This window comes from Oryctolagus cuniculus, chromosome 12 (assembly GCF_964237555.1).
Source record: "Oryctolagus cuniculus chromosome 12, mOryCun1.1, whole genome shotgun sequence".
NCBI classification, from domain to species: Eukaryota; Metazoa; Chordata; class Mammalia; order Lagomorpha; family Leporidae; genus Oryctolagus; species Oryctolagus cuniculus.
Window position 1 is genome coordinate 11,537,488 of NC_091443.1, and position 21,086 is coordinate 11,558,573.

At 50.3% G+C, this 21,086-nt stretch overlaps 2 protein-coding genes across 3 annotated transcripts in view; both read left to right on the top strand.

The window, feature by feature from the left end:
* Positions 1-21,086, top strand: part of ENTREP2 (endosomal transmembrane epsin interactor 2) — a 384,377-nt gene that overhangs the window by 260,731 nt on the left and 102,560 nt on the right. For both annotated transcript variants that reach the window (XM_070053528.1, XM_070053529.1), the window contains one exon: positions 10,615-10,725. In XM_070053528.1, the coding sequence (XP_069909629.1) occupies positions 10,615-10,725 (111 nt within the window). The remainder of the gene's footprint in view (positions 1-10,614; positions 10,726-21,086) is intronic.
* NSMCE3 (NSE3 homolog, SMC5-SMC6 complex component) lies at positions 2,117-3,345 on the top strand. Its single transcript, XM_017348362.3, has one exon. The coding sequence runs from the start codon at positions 2,173-2,175 to the stop codon at positions 2,998-3,000; it is 828 nt and encodes a 275-aa protein (XP_017203851.3). The 5' UTR covers positions 2,117-2,172; the 3' UTR covers positions 3,001-3,345.

Here is a 21,086-nt window from a genome sequence, read left to right on the forward strand (position 1 = left end):
TGCTTTCTTGCATTCTGTTTAAAAGATTTTATTAATTTTAAAAGCATAAATAGGAGAAGAAAGGTCTTCCATCTGCTGGATCACTCCCCAAATGGCTGCAACAGCCAGGGCTGGGCCAGGCCAAAGCCAGGAGCCAGGACCTTCTTCTGGGTCTCCCACGTGTGTGCATGGGCCCAAATCATTGGGCCATCTACCACTGCTTTTCCGGGCCCTTTAGCAGGGAGCTGGACCAGAAGTGGAGCAGCCGGGACTTGAACTGGCGCCCGTGTGGGATGCCTGCACTGCAGGCAGAGGCTTAGCCTTCTACACCACCGTGCAGACCCTCTTACTTGCATTCTTAAGGACAAAGTAGAGAGAGAGGCTTTGTGATGAAAAGCATCGTGAAACTGCATCTTTCCCATCTCCTTGGAGGAATGAGCCTGTGGCTTGGCCAGGAAGCTGCTGGATACAGCTGATTTTCACAAGTCACAGAGCAGCCTGACGGCTGGGCTGGCATAACTCAACTGTCCATCACAGGTTCCTTTCTCTCCATTTCTCCCCTATCTCTTGGTTGCTGAATTATTTTTTTTGACTGGGGTACAACTGACTCTAATGCATGGAAGGATTTACAGAATTCTAGATTGCAGGAGGCTTCTCTGAACTTAAGTACAAAGTTCAATTTACAAGGAAACTCAAGCAGGTGCATTTTCTTACTGTAAAAAAAAAAAATGCCTGGATGATACTTAGGCCACTTAGTCCTTTCTGTGTTGCTGTAACAATACCTCGGAGTGGGTCATTTAGAAACAGCAGAATGTTATCTGGCTCACAATTCTGGAAATGAGCAAGTTCAAGGTAAAAGTGAAGAGAGCCCATGGCGAGAGGACGAGGAGGAGAGGACCGGTCACTGCATACTGACCCGCTTGGGGGAAAATGCATTGCTCATTTGGCAGAGCCCTCGTCACCCCCCAGCACTATTAGGGGACATGAACTTTGCGGGACACTCTAACCGCGGCAGCCTCTCATTAAGACTGCCGCGAGGGGCCCCTTCGGTGGATTCGGTGTGGGAGAGCGACTGCTCCCAGCTAGCATTTTGATCATACTGCACCACAGCGTGGATTAAGACTTCACGGTTAGCACTGGGGTGGTGTGGGTGCCATTATCAGATTGCATTTTCATATTGAATTATAAACAAAAATTTTATGTGACTCTCCTTCAATGGAATGTTAATAAGGCTGTGCTTTGGTGCTGTTATTCAAATAATGGGCTCTGAATTGCTTTCCGCGGAATATATTTGCATTAAAGAGGAACTCAATTTAATTTAGTTCCTAGAGAAGTTTACCCATTTTCCCGGTAGCTTTAAAAAAAAAAAGACGGGGAAATTGAGTTTCCTTGCAAGTCGAGAAGAAACACACTTGCTAAAATCTGTAGGCGCGCCAGCAGATTGCTGATCGCTCGAGTTAATGGAACGACGCGTTGCACAATTGAAAATGCATGCAAACTGCACACGTCGCGGACCCCCTGTGCGCTTTGCTACGGATCCCAGTGGCTGGGGAGTTTGCAATGAAGGCGTCTAGGAGATGCACGTTAGCGCAGCTCGCATCCGCGAGGCCTCCGAGGAAGTGGGAATGTCTCCGGGTCCTGCCCCGGGCGTGGCTGCGGGCCCAGGGCCGTGCCCGCGGGCGCCGCGTTCCCCGGCCCCCCGCCGCGGGCAGTGGCCGCCAGCCCCTCGTGTCCCGCACACCCCGGAGGACACGAGGGCGGGCGCCAAGGTCAAGGACGCCCTGCGGCTCGCGTGTCTCGACCTCCACGGTCTGCGCCGCAGCGGGCGCTCCAGCCTCCCACGCCGTGGCGGCCTCGGCCACTCCATCCACAAAGGCGCCCGATGCTAAACCTCTTAATACCGCCCGTAACCGCCCCGCGCCCGTGCGGGCCTGAAATTAGCCGCACCCTAGAGCAGGAGTTTGGTGGTCTCTTTCTAACCCGATTAACCCATCACTCCCACCAGCAGCACCGCGCCGCCCTTCCGCAGGCGCGGCTGCGCATGCCCAGCGCCGCCCCCCGTGACGCAGCACGCACGGGGACGCACGCCGCGTGGCCCCGCCCCCTGGCGCCTCGCGCCGACCCACAATCCCCGCCGCTTCCGGCCGTTGCGGCCCCCGCCCCGCTGCGGCCCCCGCCCCGCTGCCTGGAGCCATGTTGCAGAAAGCCCGGAGCCGGGGCCGGTCCAGTTCCCAGGCCGACAGGGACGGGGGCCGCGGCGCCGCCGAGGAGACGCCGAGCACGTCCCGCGGGCCGGGCGGCTCGCAGGAGGCGCTGAGCGCCCCGTCGGTGGGGCCCAGGACTCAGAAGCAGCTGGAGCTGAAGGTGGCGGAGCTGGTGCAGTTCCTGCTGGTCAAGGACCAGAAGAAGATCCCCATCAAGCGCACGGACATCGCGAAGCACGTGCTGGGCGACTACAAGGACGTCCTGCCGGACCTGCTGCGGCTGGCCGGCGAGCGGCTGCAGTACGTGTTCGGCTACAAGCTGGTGGAGCTGGAGCCCCGCAGCAACGCGTACATCCTGGTGAACACGCTGGAGCCGGTGGAGGAGGACGCGGCGGTGCGGGGCGACCAGGGCACGCCCACCACGGGCCTGCTGATGATCGTGCTGGGGCTCATCTTCATGAAGGGCAACGCGGTGAAGGAGACGGAGGTGTGGGACTTCCTGCGGCGGCTGGGCGTGCACCCCACCAAGCGGCACGTGGTCTTCGGGGACCCCAAGAAGCTGCTCACCGAGGACTTCGTGCGGCAGCGCTACCTGGAGTACCGGCGGATCCCGCACACGGACCCCGTGGACTACGAGTTCCAGTGGGGCCCGCGCACCAGCCTGGAGACGAGCAAGATGAAGGTGCTCAAGTTCGTGGCCAAAGTGCACAACCAGGACCCCAAGGACTGGCCGGCGCAGTACTGCGAGGCCCTGGCGGACGAGGAGAGCCGGGCCCGGCCGCAGCCCCAGCCCAGCGGGCCGGCCGCCACCTGCTGAAGCCCGCGGCGCGGGCGGGAGGGGCGCCCGGGGGTGGGTGGGTGGGTGGGCTCGCCTCCCCCGGCCCCTGCTGTCTGCTCCCAGGCCGCCGCCTCGAAGCAGGCTTGGGGGAGCGGCGGCTTTTGCCCCCACCCCCGGTTTAGACTTTGCCGTCGTGTTGTTATTTTGTATAAAATCTTGCTGGCTTTGTAAGACTAACCGGAGCGCTGCGTGCCGTGCCCTGGGACAGGTGTTTAAGAAAGCGCGTGAGCGCAGGACCTCGGTGCCGAGAATATAAAAGCAGAGAAGTGATTTCACGTCTCCTACCCCCATTTGTAAGGAAAATAAAGCTGTTTGCAAAGTTGACCGTGCGACTAGAACCGTCTGTCCTTGTTAGAGTAACACGCGGATTTCACAGGCTTCCTGCCCCGGGCCGCGGCCGTGACTCCGAGCGATGGCCTCCTGTGCCTCCAAGAGGGTTTTGGGCTCACGATTGTTACTCAGCTGTGTGGCTCATCGCTCAGTTCCATTGGGCGGCTTTTCTTCCCTCTAACTACGTAGCCGTTAACGATAAATGCTGTATTTTAAAGTGGTTAGTCATGCGCGTTTTTAAATCTCTTGCATATTAATGTTCATAGCGTTCTGTAGAAGTTGATGTAAAAAAAGTATTTGCGTAGCTTCACGGTGTGAAATGTGTGTCTCGGTCAGTGACCCACCTGCCTGCCGGACGGCCCAGGTGTGTGAACTGACGGGGCCTAGCCTGTGAGGTGGCCGATGCCGGCGTGAACAGGGAAGTTTACCTAAGACTCCTGTCACAGCCCCTTTGTAAAGTTATTCAGAAAGAAGATTTTTTTTCTTCTTAGTCCGGAGCTGCTGCTTCCTGTGTGTGCCGACTTTTAACTGTTCTCAGCCGCTCCTAGGAAAGTCGGGCCTCTGTCCTAGCCTGACTGCGCTGTGTGGGTCTGTGGAAAGGCATCTGGTGCACGGCGAGTGCAGCCCACGAGGAGAGCGGGAGAGGAAGGGCCCTGCGGCTGTCCCCTGGCCTGGGGAGGGTCCTCTGCACAGTAGCAGGCGAGGTGAGAGGTTGGGAGCAGCTCGGCCCAGTCACAGCTCCTGCCCTCCTCAGCAGGGCCGCGTGGGGTAGGTTTATGCTCCTCAGGTGGGGAGGAGTGATGACGTCATCTGTGTCCTTGGCACAGTGAGTGTCTTAGTGCACTGCTCCGGGACCTCTAGCGACATGCTCTCTGTGAAGGCACTGCAGGGCGTCTGTGGGGAAAGGTGGGTTTGTGTTGGTGCAGGGAAATGGCAGTCTGCCTGGTGTGGTTTTTGTTTTTAAGCCCCCCTCACACCACAGGTTCTCCGACTTGTTCTGTGATCACGAGCTAGGGCAGAGCTGCCAATTAGCCAATTAGCTCCCTTGAGAGGAGACAGGTGGGGGCTCCAGGAAGAGGGGAGTAGACCTTCTGGAAGAGCCGCTGGTAGCTGGTGGCCGTGGAGGAACCAGAGAGGTTGCTGGGTCAGCGCTGATGTCATCAGTGGCTGTCACTGCTCCGTGAAGTCTTGTTGGTCTGGGCGTTTCATTGGGTGAATGACCTCCTGCCTGCGGTCAGTGCAGGCTGAGAGCCCTCTCCCCAGGCGGTCCATGAAAAGGATGACCCAGCACCCACCACCGCTTCTGTCTGAGCCACACAGCCCCACAGAGGAGGTAACTGTACAGTCACACAGTTTCAGATTTTAAGATAGAAAAACATAAGAAACCAGACCACACCCCTGGTTTCTCACCACCAAGTCAATGGATACTGTGCTGGTGTGTCATTCTGTAACCGTGTGTATCTGTTTGCAATGAATGGGCTTCAAGAGCTTAGAGGTGGTGTCCTACCCTTTTACAAAACTTGCCGTCTCATCGTCGTCTGGAGATTTAGCCACGTAAGTATCTGTAGGTTTGCTTCATATTGTTCTTTCTTGAGGGAGAATCCATTCCTTAAAGACTAGTCAGGTTCTTTCCAGTTTTCTGCTGGTGAATGTGTGATTTCAGCTGGAAGCCAGTGGAGCCGGCGCTGCCAACTTGCCCTTGAGCTTGTGTCAAGGTAGACTCCCCAGCCTTTGGTGGGTGCCTCCCCCGACTCCCGATCCCCAGCCCTCGTGTAGGTGCAGCCATCCTGGTGAGGGCGCAGTGAGGATTCATGTTTACGCTCACGCGCACCTGCTGCTTCAGCTAGGAAGGCTAACCTTTACCTTCTGCCCTGAAGCTGTTTCGACCCTCAGGTTTCATATCTTTTAGGCCTTTCTCTGTTTGTGTTGCCCTGTACGGTTCATGTTCTGTGTATTCATCCAGTGTACATACCTTCTCCCACATGGTCTGTTTTTGTTTTTGTTTTTGTTTTTTTTTTTTGTCATAAAGAAGTTATAAGTGCTGTTTTTCGTAAAATGCTTTTAAGTGCTCTCCCTGGGAGCCGGTGCTGTGACACAGGTTAAGCCTTTGCCTGCAACACTGACCTCCTGTGTGAGCGCCTGTTTGGATCCCAGCTGCTCCACTTACCAGATCCACCCAGCTGTGGCTGTTGCAGCCATTTGAGGAGTGAATCAGTAGATGGAAGACCTCTCTCTGCCTCTCAAATAAATAAAATAAATCATTAAGAAAAATTCTCCCTGGGGCCGGTGTTGTGGTACAGTGGGTTAGGCAGCCATCTTCGTTGGAAGCCATCCTGTGTGGGTACCCGTTCTAGTCCGGGAAAACAGCAGAAGGTGGCACAAGTTCTTCAGCCCCTGCACCCACGTGGAAGGCCCGAAAGAAGCTCCTGGCTTCAGATCAGCCCTACCTCAGCTGCCGTAGCCATTTGGGGAGTGAACCAGCAGGTGGAAAGATCTCTGTGTCTCTGCAACTCTTTCCAATAAATACGTCTTTAGAAAAAGATACCATCCCCAGTTCTAATAATTATAAAGACATTTTTGAGTATTTTTCCTGGCTGTTAAAAGTTTTGATCATCATTGACATTTTTAACTTGCTTTTTGTATGTGATGTGAAATACATAGAATTTTTATATTTCCCCCCTATGCATGGCCCAGCACCAGTTTTTTTTTGTTCTTTCCATACTGATTTATTATACCCTCTGTTATGTAGAGAGGCCTCATGTATAAATAAATGTATGGCTAGGACTGGATTGGACTATTTGCTGTCCACTTGCCAATACTATGCGATTATAATCCATTGGATTATAATCCATTGCTTTCCCCGACACTGGCAGGGAGCTGGCTCAGAGGTGGAGCAGCTGGGACTTGAACTGGTGCCCACATGGGATGCCTACGTACCAGGCAGCAGTTTAATCCACTGCAACACAGCACCTGTTCTGTGAAAGGCTTGAGTTTGACATATGCTCTTTATTCCAATGGCTAATAGGATTCAACTTCTTTGTAAATTTGGTATTTTTTTGTGTACTTTGGTATTATAATACAGATTTTTCTGAAGTTTAACCATTCTTGCATCCTTAGGACAAATCTTTCTTGTTGATCAATTTTTTAAAAAGGGGTATGTATTTTGGGTGCTGGTGCTGTGGTGTAGTGGGTAAAGCCACTGCCTGCGGTACTGGCATAATATGGGTGCTGGTTCAAGTCCCGGATGCACCACTTCCGATCCAGTGGCCTGCTAATGTGCAGCAGAAGATGGCCCAAGTGCTTGGGCCCCTGCACCCACATAGGAGACCCAGAGGAAGCTGCTGGCTTAGGATCGGCCCAGCTCCAGCTGTTGTGGCCATTGGAGAGTGAACCAGCAGCTCGAAGATATGTATCCCTCTCTCCAAAATTGACTAAAATTATATAAATATTGTGTCTTCTGACATAAAGGGAGTTATACTCCATCTTCTTTATTCAATTTTGAGATTAAAGTAAATTTTTATCATTATTTAGAAATAGTGTCAAGTGCATGGAAAGTTGGAAGCATGGTACAAAGTTTGTCCCTGGAGTGTTCGAGCCCATTGGGCTGTCCCGTGGTCTCCTTCAGCGTGCGGTCAGCCACGCTGTCTGTCCCTGACGCTCATGGACCGGACACTGCAGAGTGCAGGGCTCCTCACAGCAGGTCCCCGAGACGCAGGGGGCCCAGTCCGACGTGAGTGGTGTGTCTCTGGCAGAAACACCACACGCGTGAAGCCACGCGTTCTGTTTGGATCCTGTCGGGCCATGCAGAACTCCAGTTTGTCCCGTTGTTTGTATCTCCAGGCGTTTGGTTAAGGCGGGTTTTCTGCCATACCTCTGCACAGTGACGTTTTCTGCTTCCTCTATAATAAACCAGGCCCTTGCCTGGAGATCACGTGTGTTTCAAACATCGTGTTCACCTTACGTTCAGGTTCCTCATCTACCCGTGTCGTCTGCATTTGCTCATGGGTTCCGGTCTCTCATTAAGGAGTTTGAGACTCCGGTTGTCCTTGAGCTGGTGTCTGTGTCGTTAGCATGCCTCCCTCCCTCTTTGAGCCCTTCCTTACATTTTGGGCACAGAAAAATCATTCAGCCTTGTTTTGGATCTTTCTCTGCCCCGGACCTGGGATTAGCCATTTCTCCAAGGCACTGAGGCAGTTTAACTGTGTGTCGTCACTGCACGCTGAGTGATAACTGTCATTTGAATTCCAGCAATGTGAGATATTCTAGTTTTCTCCTTAGCACATGAGGGTACTTAAAGAAGTTAGTGGAAAATGGAGGTAAAAGATTATAAAGTTTATTGTGGCATAGAAAATTTGGAAATCGATGCATGATTTTTTTGCATAATACGCGTCTTACATGAGCTTTGGCATTGAATGAGGAAGCCATTGAGTTATTACGAGCAGTTCGAAGGCACCCTGCACACACCTTGGCCACCAGGAGCACACAAACAACTCTACAAATAGACATGAGCATCAGAATCCGCAGAGCACTGATCAGATGCAGCAGACACGGTTCACTCACACTGGTTGTGTCAATCACTTGTGCTACCTTCAGTGTTCTACAGCTGCAGTTTTCAAAAACAAGAAAGAAGAGGACCAATAACTGGAGGAGTGCATGAGACAGATAGTAGAAATTTTTGCCCATTTCAAAGTTTTCTAATTTATTTATTTGCTTGGAGGGCAAGAGGCAGAGAGAGGGAGGGAGGTCTTCCGTCCACTTGTTCACTCCCCCTGGCTGCAACAGCCGGAGCTGCACCAATCCGAAGCCAGGAGCCTGGAGCTTCTTCCTGATTGCCCATTGGGGTGCAGGGGCCCAAGCACTTGGGCCATCTTCTGCTTTCCTAGGCCATAGCAGAGAGCTGGATCAGAAGTGGAGCAGCTGGTGCCTATATGGGATGCCGGCACTGAGGCTGTGGCTTTACCCTCTGTCACAGTGCCGGCCCCAGCCCCCCTCAAAGTTTTTAATCAGTTTTCCTGACAGCCTGCCCCTCCCACTGATTATGATGTTAATCTTACAGATTATTCTTGAGCTCAGAAAAATGGCGTTATTTCATTCCATTTGTTCTAATTAATCTGCGTAAGCACAGCAGGAGTGTTAAATAACCACGAAGATTACCCTAAGTTTGTGGGGTTTTTTTGTTTTTGCTTTTTTTTTTTTTTTTTTTTTTTTTTTTTGGTAAATCTGCAACAGTGGGGCTGGCGCCGTGGCTCACTTGGTTTGTCTTCCTCCTGTGGCACCAGCATCCCATATGGGCGCTGGGTTCTAGTCCCGGTTGCTCCTCTTCCAGTCCATCTCTCTGCTGTGGCCTGGGAGGGCAGTGGAGGATGGCCCAGGTGCTTGGGCCCTGCACCTACATGGGAGACCAGGAAAAAGCACCTGTCTCCTGGCTTCAGAGCGGCGCAGCACGCCAGCCCTAGTGGCTATTTTGGGGGTGAACCAATGGAAGGAGGAAGACCTTTCTCTCTCTCTTGCTGTCTAACTCTGTCAAAAAAAAAAAAAAAATCTGTTACTGTATCAACTATTTCAAAATCTGGAAAATGAACAGGATCAAATGTAGATCTTGTTTCTCTATGAACTACTCTTTGGGATGGCAAAATAGTTCACGAGGGGAAATGCTGCAAACATACTCCCAGGGATGAAATGGTGGAGGTGGACTGGTGCTGCTTTGGAAACCCTGATAATGGATCTAAGTGATCATCAAAAATGATTGCTAACATCACAAAAAGAAAATATTCACTTTTTTAAAAAAGATTTATTTATTTATTTGAAAGAGTTACACTGGGGGGGGGGAGTGTCTTCCTTCCACTTGTTCACTCCCCAGATGGCCATAATGGACGGAGCTGCTCCTATCTGAAGCCAGAAGCCAAGAGCTTCTTCCAGGTCTCCCATGCAAGTGCAGGGGCACAAGGACTTGGGCCATCTTCCACTGCTTTCCCAGGCCATGGCAGAGAGCTGGATCGGAAATGGAGCAGCTGGGACTCGAACCAGTGCCCATATGGGATGCCGGCACTGCAGGCGGCGACTTTACTTGTTACACCACAGCGCCCGCCCCAGTATTCACCTTTCCATCTGAATTTGGCCAGACATCTGGATGGAAGCATACTAACCACGAATACCAGAAGCAGAGAAACATCGAGAGAGACAAGGAGCTACAATCAGAAAGGTTAGGCTGTAGGAGACTGTATAGGACAGATGAGCTGGTTTCTTCAGTAAATTCCTGGAGAATCCCATAGTTTAAAAACCATCTGAGAAGCCTAACAAACAGATGCACGGTATGCACCTTGCTGGTGTCCTGTGTGACCTGATTCAGAGTGGAAAAAAAAAGAGGCCATCCGAAAACATGAATATTTAATATTTTTTGCTTTTAATTATCTGTGCTATTTGAAAGGCAGAAGGGCAGAGCCAGAAGTCCTGCGTTCTCTGATGCACTCTCTGATGCCTGCAGTAGCTGGGCTTGGGCCAAGCAGAAGCCAGGAACTGGGAACGCCATCCAGGCTGCCCAGGTGGGCAGCAGGGACCGACCCCCTGAGCCATCCTCTGCTGCCTCCCAAGGCACTGATGAGCAGGCAGCTGGCGTTGGGAGCGGAGCCCGACGTGAGCCCTGGCACTGCAGTATGGAATGTGGGCGTCTGAAGTGGCGTTTTGACCATTACGCTAAGCAGCTGTCCTGAATATTTCGTGGTGTTAATGAATTAGCATAGATGTGCTGGCAGTATTTTATTTCTTTCAAAGAGTCTTCTTTAGAAGCACATACTGAAACATCTGAGGATGCGGTTATGATATCTGAAGTTTGCTACAAGGTAACTTGTGGGCCCAGGGCCATGAACGAGACCCAGCTGGCCGTGAGTTATTGATCAATCGTTGAGGCTGGCTGATGAAGTAGCGGCCTTTCAGCAACTATTCTTCCAGTTTTCATTAACGTCTACCTGGTTGCTGTTGAAAGCATGCAATGCATAGTATTGTCGCGTTTAGCTTCTAAAATATTTTCTCAGAATAGGTTTCGGATGCACTCACGATACAGCTTGTCGTGGCGTTTTGCGGATTTCGCCTTTTCTGTTGAAGACAATGTGGCCTTGGAATTTGTGAGAAACCGCTGGCTGTTTTCCTTGAGGTCACACGGGTGTGCTTCACGTAATGGGTCGATCCACTGGAAGCTTTCTGAAAGCCGAGTCCTTCCCCGTGGCGCCTCTCCAGGTGACTAATCAGTGTTTGGTTTGTTTGCAGATCACCTTCTTCATGCTGCTGTCTGCGGTGTGCGTGATGCTGAATTTGGCTGGTTCAATCCTGTCCTGTCAGAACGCCCAGCTCGTGGACTCCCTGGCAGGCTGCCAGCTGGTGAGCAATGAATTGCAAACCTTTCTGAAAGGTCATGGGCTCTGATTGTGCGCGAGAGCAAAATGAACACGAAGTGATTGTATTCTTGGGTTCTCATGCAAACTCTGTTCATTCTGATGTTTTCTAATTGTTTATTTCCCTAAGTTCATTTCCATACATTTGCTCAGGGTTGATCTATGTGCAAATCAGTTACCAGGAGGAAATCTTTAAGGACCGCAGTGTTGCTGGTTTAGAATAAATGACTTCAGTAACTGTTACATTTCAGCATGGGTTGCACTGTTATTGGCACTGAGTTTTGATAAAACAGTTTTGCAAGTCAATTTAAAGCACCAACATGCATAGGAGCTTCATGAGGGCATCAAAATAGCATAGTTGTCATGTTTCGGCTACAAAGAGAATTTTCTTTTAGATTTAGGAAAATTATAGGCAGCGTCCTGTGTGCATTGCAGAGGGCCAGGAACTGGTTTGGTGAATAGAACTGTCACTTCGGGATCGGGCGGTTCCTGGTGCTGTGCTACCTGTTGGAGGGTGTGTTCTCATATCCAGCTGTGGGTCCGCTTTTCCTCCTGACGGGGCCATGGTTCCTGGGTATGGGGACATGAGCTTGTGTTTCTTTATCTCTGAGCCAACGCCGGGCTCCCTTTCAGAGCCCTGTGTCTCCACGGCTGCCCGTCTGCTTGCTCTGCCTGTAGCTGTCATTCTGAAGTCAGAACTGAAATTCTAGAAGCTGTTCTGCAGTGAGGCCTTCTAAGGGGCAGTTTATCTACAAAGACCTGCAGGAGTGTAGCTTAAGTTGGCACCGTCTCGATGTAGAAGCACCTACGGGGTTTCACAAACTGATTATTGGAGCTGAGTCTTGTTATTTTCTGTTGAGTGGGCACCAGAGAATGCTGATCCTATTTTAGTCCATTATGACATGCACAGAAGTATCGTAAGTATGGTGCCATCTTCCTCATGATTACTGAGAGTTGGATCTCCCCCCAAACCTGCAACAGCCGGGGTTGGATTAGCCTTAAGCCAGGAACCAGGAACTCCACATGGGTGGCGGGGATCCACGTACTTGGACCATCATCCGCTGCCTTCCAGGCAGAAGCATGGAGTATCTGGGACTCAAATCAGGCACTCCAATATGGGATGTGGGTGTCCCAAATGGTGCCTTAACCCATTGTTCCATGGTGCCTGCCTCAGTATGTCTTTTATTCCAGACTCCTGGCAGACCCCTGCCAGAAATAGCTATGGCAAGCAGATTGTATTTTTATTTTTTTGATACCTCTCAAGGCATTGTCTGCGCAGGCGGTTGTGTGTGGATTATTTTTACACCCGTGGGCATCTGGTCTCCACACCTTCAATCCCACTGATTTTTGTCATTCGACCATGTACATGGCTGCTACTGTGTCCCCATCCCCGGGTGCAGATCTCCCTGAGGCGAAATAGAGAGCAGCAGGGAGGTCCACTGGATGGGCGTGTGATAACTGAGCTACCCCTTAGTGAAGGGTAGGGTGGAGATGTTTCTAGTTTTTTCTGGAAACAAACACGGCAGAGAGTATCGCCCTCTGTGCACATCCCCGGGTCAGTGTCGGCCTCTGCTCGGGGAGCTGGCCGACGTGCTGCGGGTGGAACAGCTCACGACAGCGATGCGCAGACAGATCTGGAAAAGACATGACTAGGAGCAGCCTTGTGGCCAACACATGTGAGTGCACCTGAAATGTAGAATTATTCCTAAATTGCTCTCCAGAACGGGGTACCATTTCATACTTTGGCCAACAGCGTGTGGCTGAGCCCATGCAAACTCCCGTGTGTCATCAGAAATTCTTTTCTGTCTTTACTGGTCTGACAAAAGATCTGTGATGTGATTTTCATTCCTTTAACTGAAAGTCAAGTCGAGCACCTTTAGATTTGTTTATGAGTTGCTTATATTTCTTTATCTGGTAACTGCCAGTTTAGTTTCAGTGACTAATTTTCTGTGACTTTTAAAATTATGATAGTTATATAAATGTACTTTATTCCCAGGAAACTGGCTATTGTTAATATGTGTTGCAGATACAGATTTTTCTGTAGCTTATTTCCATTTTGGCTTTTTCAGTCTATTCTTTCTGTATGGAGATTTTATGCACTCAAATGGACTCTATTCATTTGTGTATTTTTACCCTGTGGTTTTTCTGGGTTATGTGGTTCGGAGAAAAGCCCTTCCCCACTTCATTTCCTCCACAGTGAGCATCAGTCTTTCCCATCTGCACATTACCTAGAATTAATTTTGCCACAAATAGCATCTCAGTCCTACGGGGTTTAAAAATAAACGTGGGCTGCAGTGTCTGGCTCCCGCCCGACTCCGGCTTTCTGCCGGCGCAGTCCCTGGGATGCAGCAGGTGATAGCTCCAGGGGCTGGGTACCAGCTCCTCGAAAGGGAGACCCGGATTGAGTTCCTGGCTTTCAGCTTCAGCCTGGCCCTGCCTGGTACACTGAACCGGTGGCTGGGAGGTCTCTGTCTCTTTCTCTGCCTCACAAATCAATTTCTAAAAACGTACACGTGGACCTTCCATATTTTTAAATTTAGTACTAGGTATTGTTTTTTCCAGAGGTAAATCTTTTGATTTATTTTATATTGCAAAAGGTACCAGCAGTGCCTAAGACTTCTGGTAATTCTTTTATTACACGCAGGTAAATATACAACTGAATCCTTCTCAGAAGACGTGATGACATTAGCTCCTGCTTTCCGGTATCTGTGCATCTTGTCATTTTGTTACTCCGGTTGCCTTGGGTGAAACTGTTAAAATGACATCCGGGCACTGGCGTTTGCTCATCCACTTCCTGCACCCGATTTAACCCGGAGCGCTTCGTGACTCGCCACCGAGCGCGCTGCCCCGAGGGGCTTTCTGCGAATCTCACCGCTGACAGGGCTCCGAGAAGCACCCGGGGTAGGGGCCAGCAGGTGCAGCGCCGCTGGGGTGGTCCGGAGGCCCTGTCTCCGCCCACACGCGGCTTCAGTGATGTGAGCTGCTCTGAGGCCCACACGGGGCTTCCTCGTGGTTGCCCAGGAAGGAAGCAGCGGTGTGAGAAGGCAGAACTTGAGAGCCTTTTCCCTGGGCAAGCGTGCCTGAGCCCCGGCCGGACGCCCGCCTTTCCGCGAGCCAGGGTTTGTGCAGACTGCTGGGGGCGTCTGACACCCTCGTGCTGGGCCCCTGACTCTGCTGCGGTCGCTCCCGGGGGCTCAGGGCGTTCAGAGTCGTGTTTGCCATCAGCTCCTGAGAGATGCCCTCGTTCACTGGAGCCATTTGCTTCCATCCTGGCTCCCTAAGGTTTTATTTTTTTTTTAATCAGAATGCACGCACACTGTATCATCGTCCTTTGACACCGGCAAGGATGCCGTGGGTGTTAACGCAGCGGTTTGCAATATGGGATTCCTGGCACCGAATCGCCTTTGCACTGCAGAGGTCGCCCTGCACGCCCGCTGTGACCAGGGCCCCACGTGCTGTGCTGGACTCGCTTTGCCAATGCTTTATTGAAGAGTTGCATTGAATTCAGAAATGAGATTGACCTGCAGCTTACCATGCGCTGCTTCCCCGGTCTCCCTTTTCATATCAGAATTGCGCTCACTTTTCAGAGAAATGCAAACAGGGAGCATTAGCCGTGACCATGCCCTGCAGCTGTTTAGCCTGGGGATTACCTGGTGTTGGGCGTCTTGCAGATTTATGTGGCTGCTTTTCACCCTGTTTCTGTGTGGTCATCATATTATTTGTGTTCTCTTTACCTTCTTGGGTAGTTTTTGTTAATGTCTTTCTAACACTGTCTGTTTCACCTGATTTTTTTCTGATTTATTCTAAACCTACAGAAGGTATCCATTTATCATTTAAAAAAAACCTCTTGGCAAATCTTGGGGGATTAAAACCGCAGGTGAATGGTTGCTGAGGGCTGGGGGCTTGGGAAGGAGGGGAACGTGGGGAAAGGGTGTGGGGTGCGAGGTTTCTTGTTGGGGGGATGAGAATGTCCTAATATTCGCTGTAGTCCTACTATTCTGTGAAGATCCTAGACACAAGACAATGCACTCTTAACCAGTGGATTGTCTGGGGTGTGAATTATGTCTAAATAAAACTGCTAAGAATTTTTCTGAAAACCATTAAATTAACGGAGATGACTTCTCTCATTTGTAACACTAAAGTTTATCTTTTCTTCAGATTAGTTTTTTTCCCCTGAGAGATCGCTCCTTGTTTTCTTTAGTGAGCTTGCTCCTTTTTGAGTCTTTATTTCTTCATCTGTACTTCCGTCAGTCTTTCCTGCTGTCGTGGGGCACATTTTGTTTATTTCCCACCTATTAGTGTTGGTGACGGTCCTGAGACTCGTCCTTTGTAGGTTTTCCTGTGGGTATTGCTGATACAGGGGGTCACTTCACACTCTTCCTGGGAAATGGAATTAAAAGATAAGTGTGTTGTGCTGCCGGAAGACTTGAAATCCATGCAGCCTCACGGCGATCTCGTGGAGTGAATTCTAGTTTGCACATTTCCTGTTGCTTTTCTCTTTAACCCCAGTGTTCCTGGAATTGACGTTCCTCAGTGGCTGGGCTTTGTGTTCTTTTGCTGTCCTTTAATTTCTAATTCCACTGCATGAGAGCATGCAGCTTCTAAATTCCACTTTTTGCAACCTACTAGAATTTTCTCTGTACAGGAATAATTTTTAGTATGTTTTCTGACCTTTTGTTTCAAGCAAAAACAAAGCGCAAGGTGGACATTTAGCCTAGCACTTCTGCTACGGGTTGGGGTGGTTGAATCCCCCTTGGAGAACCTGGGTTCAATACTTGGCTCTGGCTGCTGAGGCAGCTTCCTACCGTCGCAGTCCCTAGGAGGCAGCAGGTGGGTCCCTGCCACCCACGTCAGAGACCTGGGTTGAGTTCTCAGCTCCTAGTGTCAGGTCAGCCCCAGTCCAGCCCCTGCCCTGGGCAAGCATTTCAGGAGTGCACTAGTGGGTGATAGCTCTGTCTATTCCACTTTCAAACAAAGACTTTGTAAATTAAAACTATATATATATAATATATATTCTAAGTTTGTTGAGTTTAAATTTTCTTATGACGGGGCTGGCGCTGTGACGTAGTAGGCTAAGCCTTTGCCTGTGGTGCCGACATCCCATATGGGCACCAGTTTGAGTCCTAGCTGCTCCACTTGTGATCCAGCTCTCTGCTATGGCCTGGGAAAGCAGTAGATGATGGCCCAAGTCCTTGGGCCCCTGCACCCACAAGGGAGACCCAGCAGAAGCTCCAAGCTTCTGGCTTCGGATTGGCCCAGCTCTGGCCATTGCAGCCATCTGGGGAGTGAACCAGCTGATGGAAGACCTCTCTCTGTCTCTCCCTCTCTGTCTGTAACTCTTCCTCTCAAATAAATAAAATCTTAAAAAACAAAACAAAACAAAACCTCACTTAGTGTCTGTGAGAGAGCTTCATAAAATCTAGATCCGGGAGTCCAGGCCAGCTGCTCCTGCAGGTGGCACCACAGCGGTCCTCCCAGCCCTTCCCTGGTGGCTCCTCCCATCCTCCCCACAGGTGGTCCATCCCTGGGAGTGAAAGGGCCTTCCCATCACCCTGCCCGGAGTGGGTCCCTGCTCTGTCATCTTCTCTCCGTGGTGTTTCCCTGCCCATCCAGAGCTGTCAAGGCAGCAGGGAGGGAGGCCTCCTCTGGGTGGTCCTTGTCACGTGTCCAGGACCTGTGTCACTGCTGGTGCCATCAGGGAGCAACTGTGTCCCAACGGTTCCTGAGTCCCCTGAGGAAGTGGAGAACTCATTTTAGGGTTTTTAAGCAAATGTGCTGTTTCAGTTAAATCAATTATGTAAAACTATTGATTTTCAAATGCTCTCTAGGATGCCTCTTACTCGATTCGATGCTTTGTGCACATTATAGCATCAGAAAGCGAAGTTTGTAAACAACCTCATGTTCAGGACCTGGTCTTCGGGTTCACGCTGCAGAGGTCGCCGGTTTGCCGTCCCACGGTTCTGACTGCACTGTGATGCAGTGTAACGGACAGGGCCGTCCCAGGACAGTCAGTACCATCTAATGCATCTTAATCTGTCAATCCATATTTTGTCTTAAATGCAGAGATGCCGAGTCCCATTACTTTTTTTCCTTTTTCGAATATGAAATAAAATACTGATAGATTCTCCTGGTAAGAGAGACAAACAATCCACAAATTGGAATGAACTGGAGAGTCTCCCATGGTCGCTGTCTTCCTCGCACTCAGCAACTCCTCAGTAACTGCCTTTGGTGCGCCGAGGTCGTCCTGTGTGTGTGTGTATAGATGGGTGTGTACCAGGGTACTTCAACAACTTCATGGAAAATTTCCATCGAAAGTCACCGTCACTGGGGCAGGAAATTCTGAAAGCCACACGCACTTTTTTTCATAATATGTGACTTCTTAACACACCCCTTGTATGTGTGATTTTCAAGCTTTTTGTCCCAAACACTTTAATTCCATGTTCTGCGGACTTTTTAAGGTGTTTGCATGCATACCCAAACACATAGCCTTATTTAAATGATACTTTATGCATTGTGTTTTTCCTGCTCTGCGGCCTGCTCTGGCCGTTGCTGTGGGAGTACACAGGGGTATGTGTTCTTTCAAAGGCAGCAACGCCGAGTCTCCGTTGCCCCAGTTCACTGTGTTTACCCGTGCTGGACCGTGGCCAGGCCATTGCGCGGTTCTGCTGTTGCAGGCCTGACCATGGGCACAGAATAACTTCTCCGAAATGATGCAGCTCGCGGAAACTGGCGTCAGATTCCCACCTGTGCCCCCGGCCATTAGCAAACACTTCCGCTTCTGTTTCATAGAGGGCTCAGCCTCCGCTAACTATTGAAAGAAAAGGAGTAGGAGACGCACTGGGCCACAGGAGTAAAGACTATTTCTGGGTTATTTTTGCCAATGTGGGAGAAACTCTTGCACTGAGAAGAGCCGGGAGGAACCTAGAGCAAAGCCTAGGAGTCATAGTGAAGGCGTGAACACAGGGTGCCACGTCGTAGGAAATATAAGCTCTTACTCTGTAGCCACATCACTGTAAGTGCAAAAATATTTTTCCCTGGGAATCGGCGAAGCACCTTTCCTCCTAAGTAAACAATAGCATGGTTTCTGTTGTGTTTATCTCTGGCTACGGCAGCCTCTTTCTGACCCTAAGTTCCTTTTAATGAGACTCATCACCCCGCAGGGACAGTGTGATACCTTGTTAGCCACAGCGCGTGCACAGCCCCCAGCCCGCCTGTGCCTGTGATCTGCACACTAATTGGACATCTCTTGCGTCTGTGTCCGGGCTTCCTCGTGTGTACCTCTGCCCCCTAGAGCAAAAGCGAAGAGGCCCTGGGAGATCTGACACCTGCACAGGTGTTTGATGGAAAGCACAATGCCGCTGCACCGCCTGTCTTGCCTGTCTGTGTTTCTGATTGGTGAATTCACGGTCAGGCTCTTCCCTGGTGTGTGCCTCCCTGTGCAATGCCTGGCTTCTGGGAGGTGAAGTTCAGGGTGCAGCCCCTTCTGCTGAAAGTAATTAACGAAGGACTTTTCCTGCAACCCAGGAGAGATGAGAAAGGAAGAATAAATATGTGGTAGCCAGGGAAGAAGGCGCGACTGGCTTGGCTATTACGGTTTCTACCGTTGCTTTTATTTGTGAGTTCACCTAGGAGGGGTGGGGGGCTGATAATTTTGTTGGGGATTCTTATTTTTTCCCCTTTCTAGGCATCAGTGTCTCCTGAAGTGGAGCTGTGTTGGAGCTGGCTTGTTTTGGCTTGGGGAGTACACTCTATGAAATGATCGTATTTTGTGATCTGGTTATAGCCATTATTGAAATTTTCTTTAAAGATTCATTTTTATTTATTTGAAAAACAGTTACAGAGAGAGGTAGAGCTAGAGAGAGCGAAAGGTCTTCCATCCACTGGCTTACTCCCTAGATGACCACAACGGCCAGAGCTGAGCTGATCCAAAGTCAGAAGCCAGGAGCTTCTTCCGGGTCTCCCACGCGGGTGCAGGGGCCCAAGCACTTGGGCCATCTTCCACTGCTTTCCCAGGCCACAACAGAGAGCTGGATCGGAAGAGGAGCAGCTGAGACTCGAACTAGCACCCATATAGGCTGCCAACACTGCAGGCTGGGGTTTTAACCCACTGCACCACGGTGTCGGCCCACTAAAAAATCAATCTACATCATTTACAAGGATATATTAATGCAATATTGCATTACATTAAAAGCCACACCCCCAATGCAGCACCTCCTTTTTTTTTTTTTTTTTAACAGGTAGAGTTACTTTCAGTGAGAGAGAAAGAAAGGTCTTCCTTCCGTTGGTTCACTCCCCAAATGGCCACCCAGCGCTGTGCCAATCCGAAGCCAGGAGCCTGCTCCTGGTCTCCCATGTGGGTGCAGGGCCCAAGCACTTGGGCCATCCTCCACTGCACTCCCGGGCCACAGCAGAGAGCTGGACAGGAAGAGGAGCAGCTGGGACTAGAACCTGACACCCATATGGGATTCCGGCGCCAGAAGGTGGAAGGTTAACCAAGTGAGCCATGGCATCGGCCCCTCCTTTTTGTTTCTTACACGTGTGCTTGTGCTCGGTCGGCTGTGCACGGCGCCACGTGTGCCCTTGCCGAGTCTCCTGCAGCCCCCGCTTGCGCGGCTGCCACACTGCCGGGAGCTTGAAGCCCACCGTGGGCCAGACACTGAGTTTTCTTCCTCAGAATTGCTATTTAGAAAGCTAAGCATCCATTTATTGTAGCATTCTGATCATAATTTCAAAGTTACAAGTGTTTATACTTAGCGCCAGAGAGAATATCTGACGATTTCAAGATTCCCCAGTGCTGTTTGGCACCTTAGCATTGCTTTCATTTGAGTCAGGAACATTATGGCATCGGCAACTACAAGTCAGCTCTCGATCTGTTGTTGGTAATCTGGAACGAGAATCAATTTTTTTTTTCTGAAAGGGTCAAAAATAAATATTTCAAGCTTTGCTGGCAGCTGCTCAGGTCTGCTGTTGTAGCACAAAAACCGTCACAGACAGCAAGTCAGCAAGGGGTTATGAATGTGTTCCAATAAAACTTTATTAATCGGAACGGGCTGTAGGCTGGCTATAGCCCCGGGGTGCAGTTTTCCAGTTTCTGATATGACTTAAGAAAGTGGCAGGCACAAACATTAATAATGCACCTTAAGCGGAAAACGTGTTGTGTCTTTGACAGTTACACCATGTACGGCACAGAAAGGACTGAGGAGAGTCTTCCGTTACCCACAAGCATTGACACGACGCAGAACTCGCTCATGTCCCGAGTGACGTCCGAGATGCTGTCTGTCCACTCCCACTTACTAGTCAGCGTGTGCAGAAACAGCAGCCGCACTTCGGTTGATGTGCTCCGGCAGTAGCCCTGATTTTGCCAAATTGGATAATAAGCATTTAGTTGTGGGCTGATTTCTTTAAACAATAAAAATGGTTACTTCTTTCATCAAATAGCAATCAAAACGTTATCCGTGACGTTTTACAACGATGAAAGCACCAGCCCAGCAGAACTGTGTAACGGTTAGGGACACACGTGCACCTAACGTGCACCTAACATGCATGAAGCAAAAGCTATGATCGATGGGGAGAGGCAGCGCAACACTAACACAGGGAACTTCAATCCCACGCGCTCAGTGATGGGTGGAACAGCTGCGCGAGCATCGGTAGGGAAACAGAAAACTTGAACGGCACTGTCACCCGCTACACCTGACAGACGGCTGCAGGACGCTGTTGGATCCCTTCCCTGTGAGATCAAGAGTAAGGCAGAGATCCGTGCTTGCCGTCTCTACTCACACTGGACTGCAGCCAGGGAAACGGGTAACAGAGAAAACACAGATTAGCATGGAAGAGGCAAAATCACCTCAATTCACAGATAAGGTGGTCTTGTCTAGATAAGACCGAGGAACCCACTACAAATTAGGAAAAAATTCAGAAAAATTGAAGGATTCAGTCTACACAGTCAATTTTATTTCTGTGCACTTACACTAAATCTGAAATGACGTTAGGACAAGAATTCCATGAACTGAACCATCAAAACCAAAAAATATAAAATAAATGGAGCTAATGCTATGGCGCAGCAGGTTAAGCCACAGCCTGCCATGGCAGCATCCCATAAGGGCACCGGTTTGAGACCGGCGGCTCCACTGCTGATCCAGCTCCCTGCTGATAACCTGGGAAAGCAGTGGAAGATGGCCCAAGTGCTTGGGCCTCTGCACTCATGAGGGAGACCCAGAAGAAGCTCCTGGTTTTGGCCTGGCCCAGCCCCCACCATTTGGGAGTGAACAAGCAGATGGAAGATCTCCTCTCTTTCTCTGTCTCTCCTCTCTCTCGGCAACTCTTTCAAATAAATAAATCTTAAAAATA